Source organism: Octodon degus, unplaced genomic scaffold (genome assembly GCF_000260255.1).
Source record: "Octodon degus isolate 3935 unplaced genomic scaffold, OctDeg1.0 scaffold00007, whole genome shotgun sequence".
In the NCBI taxonomy this organism is placed as follows: Eukaryota; Metazoa; Chordata; class Mammalia; order Rodentia; family Octodontidae; genus Octodon; species Octodon degus.
Window position 1 is genome coordinate 22,888,310 of NW_004524583.1, and position 7,598 is coordinate 22,895,907.

Here is a 7,598-nt window from a genome sequence, read left to right on the forward strand (position 1 = left end):
AAAGAAAGAAAGAAAGAAAAGCATTCTTTTCATTGTTTTGCTAATTTCCTTGAACAAGTTCACAAACATTTATTGTAGCTAATTAATAATAGTTAAATGCTTGGCTTATGCAGTATGTTTCAGCTCAGCTCTGGTATTTTCTCTTTGCATTTCCATTTCTGTGATCACTAGGTTTCTACCATCCTTTGACTGGACTTTTTCCTTTTGATTATTCTTAAAAGAACTGTCTAGGTCAGCCTTTCTAGACCTTCTCTCCTGAGTACAGGAGTTACTATACAAGGCATAGTACCTTTTCTTGGTACCAGGAAAAGTTCCTTACAGAGCAGGTAAATACTGTGCTTGAAATACTTAATAATAATTCCGCATTACTTACTAAATCAAAACCATACTCTGTAGTGGGATACTCAGTAGCCCCCCTGAGTTCATCTTCATTAATTAATGCTTAGTTTTATCTTTACTATTTCTCAGTGCCCTTGCCAAAATTGAATATCAATTCTTTTGCCCTAATGCTGCCTACTTGTTCCTATTTCTGTGCCTCTCTGCTATTCTCTTCGAGGTGTTTTACCCTCTTTTAATTAAGTACACGTGTTCTTTATGTACTTTAAGTCAGAAGTACTTTCTTTTTGTATGTATTTAGTACAGGGTCTGAAGGGTCTCACTACACAGATCAGACTCGTAGTGATTCTCCTGTTTTCAGCCTCCCAAGAGCTGGGATTACAGGTATGTGTGCCACCACGCCCAGTCTCGATTGTTATCTCAGCACAACCTGGGGGCTGGGACAGCATGGCAAGGAATTGAACCCTGGTCCCTGTGCTAGAAATACTTCCAGATAAGGTTAAGTTTTAGTTTAACTTTTCTGGGTACCAAGGAAAGGTCCTATGCCTTGTTCAGAGAAGGAATACCTAATATTCAAATATATCATGTATTTTGATGCTACTCTATTTGTTGTATGCAGTATACTTTATTCTACTAGGTTGTGTAAATTTTATATAACAGTAACATGATCTGATAATATTTATCTCCCTCAGGAAACTTATTTGGAAAACGAAGAGAAGATGTGTTTACGTTTTCTTTTCCATCTGACACTTCCACGCGGACATTTGGAACTAGAAAAGATGATTTTGTTTTTCCATTTTCTTTTGAACAGGATCAAAACTCTATACCTTCCTCTTCAGAAGCTTTTTCATCTTCTTCACAAAATACAACACAATTTAGTCTTTTTTGACCCAGTTCTTAGTTTTTTAGAATTATTTTAGTCTCTAATTATCTTGGTCATACATTTACATTATTACTGAAAACGTGAAGATACTTCCTTTTGTGGATTAAAGTAATAGTAGATTACTGTAGTTACCACCATAGACATACCTGATTTCATCTGCTAAGAGCAATAATTCCTTCAGGCCATCAGATCTTTCAGTGCTGACTGTACAGATTAATGCTAAAATGTACTTTAACAACTAGATTCATTTAAAATTACTAGTTTTCATTTTTGCAGGATACAGAATGGTATTTTAGTAATAATTTCAAACAATTTATGTTACAAACAGTGAATAAAGTTATTTTCTTCAAAATATGACAAATCATAAAATTTTTATTTTAATCAGTTATGTTAATATCTTTCATGGAATAAAATGAAACATCTGAAAATTGGATTGTTGTATACGTGGTGGTCCTTTATTTGCGTAAATCATTTTTGAAGAACATTTGACATTTTATTTCCTGTCTTTAACAAAAAACAACTTTATGTTTCTATTTTATGTTTGGTATTTGTTTTCTAATTATGTAATTTCAATGAATATACCTAAATTTGATGAAATCATATAATCATTGTGCAATTTTTTGTGTTGTATGCTGTTGAAGTTGTATTGCTACCAAGTAATGCAAAATGTGACTGTATATTTAATTGTGTAACTGCTGTAAAATTTTTAAACCTTATACCCTCTGTTTCTCCTTGTGCCCCACATCTAGTCAAACTGATAAGCTGGTTACTCTCTCCTTTGGTGTCAGCAAGAAGTTGAAACTGTATGGGAACTCTCATCCCTTACCCACCATAAAAACCAAAATCCAGTCTACTTTCTTTTTGTGCTTTCTCAAGCTGCTTCAAGTCATGTTAGGAAACCTGCCCGTCTGTCCCAAGAAAGCCTTGTGAGTAGAAGATCTTTTCATACTCTTTTTTTGGGGATGAGAGCAGCATTATCAGTTGCAATATGCCAACCAAATTTTAGGGGAGGGTCTGTCTGCTTGTTCAGTGTTTACAACATAGCATAGCTATATTAATTTAAACCTTCCTAAAGTCTTTGAAGAACTTTGATATAACTAATAAATAGCTCAGCGAACTAAAAAGCGCCTGCTTAGGCAAAGCACAGAGACTGGGGTTCCATCCCTGGCATGCCTTTCCAGCCCCACCCCTGGGGCACTCTAAGATAGTGATTGAGACTGGGTGTGGTGGTGCGCACCTGTAATCCCAGTGCTTGGGAGGCTGAAAACAGGAGAATCACTGAGTCTGATCTACATAGTGAGACTCTGAAGACCCTGTACTAAATACATTAAAAGAAAAAAAAAATTGCAGTGATCCAAATAGATGGTGAATTTGATCTATGCAGTGAGACCCTGTAGACTTGTACTAAAATACAAAAAAAAAAAAAAAAGCAACATGAGTTCATTCATATATTGGTTTGAATACTGACCCAAAAGTCCATGTATAGAGGCTTGGATTCCAGGGTGGCTTGTTGGGAGGCAAGGAGAAATTTTTTTTTCAGAGCTCAGATGATGATGATGATGATGATGATGATGATGATGATGATGATGATGATGATGATTTTAGGGAAAAAATAAAATTTCAAAACAGAATAATAGGAGAATAACAATAGTTAATACATTTCTATTGTAATCTTCAAAATAGTTACTCAGAGGCATGAAAAATTGTCCAAACAATGTTAGCACAAATCTTTCTTTTCAATGAATGAAGAGAAACTAGTAGTATAACTATCTTCTACTTTTTCCTTTCTTCTTTGTTCTCCCCTTTCACCCATCCTAGTTCCTTTTTCTTTAGAACAATTTTCTCCAATTACACAATATCTATTGCACATTTCAGAACTTCTTTACTCTTTCAGCTTTTCAAATCAGGGAGACAGTATGATGTTTACACATGTGAATCTGATTTATCGGACTAATGAGTATGGTGTCTAGTTGCATCCATTTATCTATAAAAATCTCTGTCTTTATGGCTGAGTAGTGCTCCATTGTATAAAAATACATTTTTTAGCATTTGGTCCTCAGTTGATGGAACAACTGGGATTGTTTCTAAGATTTGGCTGTTACAAATTGTGCTGCTATGAACATGGGTGCACACATATTGTTGTGGTATGATGTTTTTAATTCTTCTGAAGAGATACCGAGAATGGGCATGGCTGGGTCAAATGAGACCTCTAATCCTAGTTTTTGAATAATCTCCACACTGATTTCCACAGTGGTTGCACTAGTGTGCACTCCCACAAACAATGCAGAAAGGTTCCTTTTCCCCCACAACCTCTCCAGCATTTGTTAGTGTTTGTTTTCTTGATGATAGTCATTGTAGTGGTTGATCAACTGTGTCAACTTGAGATGTTTAGAAACTAAATTAGCTTGGCAATTACACACCCTCTGGTGTAGAGGAGCCACCTTAGGGTGGCTCATCACTTACTAAAGGATGTAAAAGAGAATTGAGGAAAGATGGAGTGTTCCATTTCTTCAGAGGAGCTCCGCTCTTCGCCATCAGCGTGGATGTCGTCTCCTGGCTTCTAGCGCAGACTCTTGGGCCTCTGCCTTAGATCCTTCAGCCTTCTGGTGTAGAGTCGTCAGCCTTCCATCGAAGACCCATCAGCCTCCTGATGTGGACTTGAATGGAACACTGCAGTGACGATCAGACCTTGGACTGAATCCTCCAGTCTCCAGTGTACAGATGCTCTCTTCATGCTTCCTCATCTGTCTTTGTGGCTGACCATTGTAAACCAGTCTTGTAATTTCTTATACATTTGCACAACTTGTGTTATATCTGTTCCTCTAGTAAAACCCTGACTGATACAGCCATTCTTTGTGGGGTGAGGTGGAATCTCAGGGTTCTTGTAATTTGGATCTCTCAAATGACCAGTGATGTTGAACATTTTTTTCATATACTTATTGAGAAAATGAGAAGATTGACTGGTAAGTCTTAGATTATTGGGAACATACCCTCAGAGGGGACGGTGGGTCTCTTTCTACTTCTGTCTGAGATAGTCATTTTCTTCTACATGCCCTCTTGCCATGATGTGCAGCCATCTACCACCTTCACCAGAGACCAAACCAATGCCCCCTTCCAACTGATCTTTGAACTCAAAAAACCGCCACATAAATCTTTTTATGTTAGCCTCCTCAGGTATTTTCCTATCGTGATGTAAAAAAAAAATATAGTATTCCACCTTTGTTTTGTGTATAATTTCTCCAACAGTGTGAAACATGGGTGTCTTGTTTTTAACTTTATTTTTTATTAGTATATATTTGTTAGACATTTATCACATTTGTCATAATGAATTTGTACTTGTATATATTTTGATCTTTTTTTTCTATTCCCTTCCCTTTCCTTCACCTAATATTCTTCTTTCTCTCCCCACTTACATTTTTTTCTTTTATTCTCCTTTATTCTCTCCCTCCTCCTTTATTCTTTTTCCCTTCCTTGTCCCCCCCTTGTTTTCTTCCTGCTTGAATGTGTTCATCCTACTTCCCAATATCTGTCCTCCATTTTGCTTATTTACCCAGAGAGTTTCTTGAACAAGAGAAACAATATGATACTTAAGTTGTGTAGCAAATTTATTTTACTTTAGAGTATAATCTCAAGGTACACCCATTTACCCGCAAATGGCTCAAATTTATCCTTCTTTGTGGCAGAGTAGCACTTGGTTGTGTGTGAATATTACATTTTCCTTATCTGTTCATCTCCAGATGGGCATATGGGCTGTTTCCAAGATTTAGCTATTATAAATTGTGCTACTCTAAATATGGTATGCATGTATCACTGAGCTTTGATGCTTTTAACTCTTTCAGGAAAATACTGAGGAGGGGAACATATGGGTCAAATGGAACCTGTAGGTTTAGGGTTTTTGTTTGTTTGTTTGTTTGTTTGTTTGTTTTAATTTTAGGGAAGCGTCTATAGGGGGTTCAGGATTTCACTATTAGATTGGACTCATAGTGATCTGCCTGTTTACAGCCTTCCAAAAGCTGGGATTACAGGCGCGCAGCACCACACCCAGTCTCAATTGCTGTCTCAGCACACCCCAGGGGCACAGCCAGTACAGCAGGCTTGGGGATCGAACCCCTGGCCCCTGCGAATGCTTGCAGGTACTTTAATCTGTTGAGCTATTTGGCCTGCCCTGGTTTAGTTTTTTGAGGAATCTCTACACTGATTTTCACAGTGGTTGTACCAGCTTACACTCCCACCAGCAGTATAGAAGACTTTTTTTCCCCTCGTATTGCTAGCATTTGAGGTCCAGGTGTCATTATGTGTATTTAAATACTTTTTTTGTTCACTCCTAGTAAATATATGTAAGCTCCTAATTACATATGTAACATTTTGTGAAAAATTTCTCAACTAGGACATATTAGTTGCCTATGGCTGCTGTAGTCAATCTCCTTAGTCTTTTGTAATTAAAAGAACAAAAACGTACTCTCTCCAAGTTCTGGAGGCTGAAGCCCAAATTTGATTTAGAATTAAGAACTAGAATTAAGTTGTCTAAAGAACCATGCCTCCTCTTGAGGCTCTCCTGAACAGGTCTGTTGTCCTTCTCAGGTTCTGTAAGCTGCTGGTATACTTTGGTTTGTGGCTGTAGTACTACAGTTTGGAAGCCCAGTATGTTAGTGGGAGTTCTCCAGAGAAATAAAATCAATACCTTCCATGCATCTTCCATCCATCTGTCCATCCATCCTTTAAAAAATTGGACGTCAGGATTGTGAAGGTGACAAAATTTGCATTTAGGGCTGGTGAGATAGCTAGGCAGACTTAAGTGCCTTCTTAGGCAAGCACAGGGACCACATGCTGCTGAGGCAAACTCAGGCACACTGAGCCAGCCATTGAGACTGGGCTTGGTGGCGCACGCCTGTAATCCCAGCACTAGGGAGGCTGAAAAACAGGACAATTACTCTGAGTTAGAGCTGTAGTGAGACCCTGTAGCAAATATATATATATATATATATATATATATATATATATATATATTTACAGGGCAAGCCAGCAGTCTGCAAATTAGGTAAAAGTTGCTGTTGCAGTTAAGTCCAAAATCCATAGGACCAACCATGCAGGCTGGAAGGTCAGACACGTTGCTGTGTTGAGTCTTGAGGCTGAGTTCCTTCTCTGGGAAACCTCAGTCCTTGTTCTCAAGACTGTCAGTGGGTTGGATTATTCCTTTCGTTCTCGCGCTCTCTCTCCCTCCCCCCTCCCCCCTCCCCTCCCACTATAGAAAGTAGGATGCTGTGTGACCAAACAACTGGGAAGCATACAAAGGTGACATGAGTAACCATCATGGCCAGCATCTTCAGATTTCTGGGTTCTACATTCACACATCCTTCTCTCTATATGTGGGATTTTCCTTTGCTTATCCTTTAACACATGCATGTGATGCATTTGAGATCAATTAATAATTTAGATAATAGCCTCATGTCAAGATGTTTAACTTGGACTGGGGAGATAGATTGTCTGTCTAAGCCACCTGCTTGGCAAATGCAAGGACCAGGGTTCAGTCCCTGGCATGACATGCCCTGCTGCCCCTGGAACCCCAGGTGTGCTGTATGGGTTGCCAAAACTGGGCGTGGTGGTGCATGCCTGTAATCCCAGCACTGGGGGGGCTAAGACAGGAAGATTGCTATCAGTCCAAGCTGTGTAGTGAGACCCTGTACCAAATAAAAGATTTTTTAAAAATTTAAAAGATGCTTGATTTGATTATACCTCCAAAGACTCATTTTTTCCCCCATTATAAAGATTCACAGATTCTAGAAGATAAATTGTGGAAAACTTGGGGGAGGGGAGCACTTTCAGCCTATGTTATGGTATGTGGTGTTTGTATACATGTTTTTTGCTGGGTAGGCCCTCTCTTTCATGACCCCTTAAGTATGATTATGTCCTAAAAGCACCTTCATCGTGATATACAGCTTTATGGATTTTGACAATCATTTAGTAACTACCCTAATACCATATAAAACAGATTCCTAAGGCCAGCTAGATAGCTCAGTGGATTAAAGCGCCTGCTTAGGCAGAGCACAGCAGCCGGTGTTCGATGCCCAGTGTGCTGTACTGCCCTCCCCTCCCCCCGCAGAGTTTGCTGAGATAGCGATTGAGACTAGGGGTAGTGGCGTGTGCCTCTAATCCCAGCGCTTGGGAGGCTGAAAAAAAGAGAATCACCAAGTCTGATCTACGGAGTGTGACCTTGTAGACCCTGTCCTAAATACATTTTAAAAAACAAAACAAAAAAAACCCCCACAGCTTCCTGGTCCCCATTTTCCTTAACATCGACCCTTTGTGATCATCTGACTCTTCCTACTTCTAAAACTTGAGAGCGTCCACAGATCTGCTTTCTGCCCCTAGAATTTTCTTT

At 38.9% G+C, this 7,598-nt stretch overlaps 1 protein-coding gene across 1 annotated transcript in view; it reads left to right on the forward strand.

Moving 5' to 3' along the window:
• Window positions 1-1,120, forward strand: part of CUNH14orf39 (chromosome unknown C14orf39 homolog) — a gene marked incomplete at its 3' end in the record, with an annotated part of 50,906 nt that extends 49,786 nt beyond the window's left edge. Inside the window, exon 15 of the mRNA XM_023701602.1 lies at window positions 1,029-1,120. Coding sequence (XP_023557370.1) covers window positions 1,029-1,120 — 92 coding nt within the window. The remainder of the gene's footprint in view (window positions 1-1,028) is intronic.
• Between the last annotated feature and the right edge of the window lie 6,478 nt (window positions 1,121-7,598).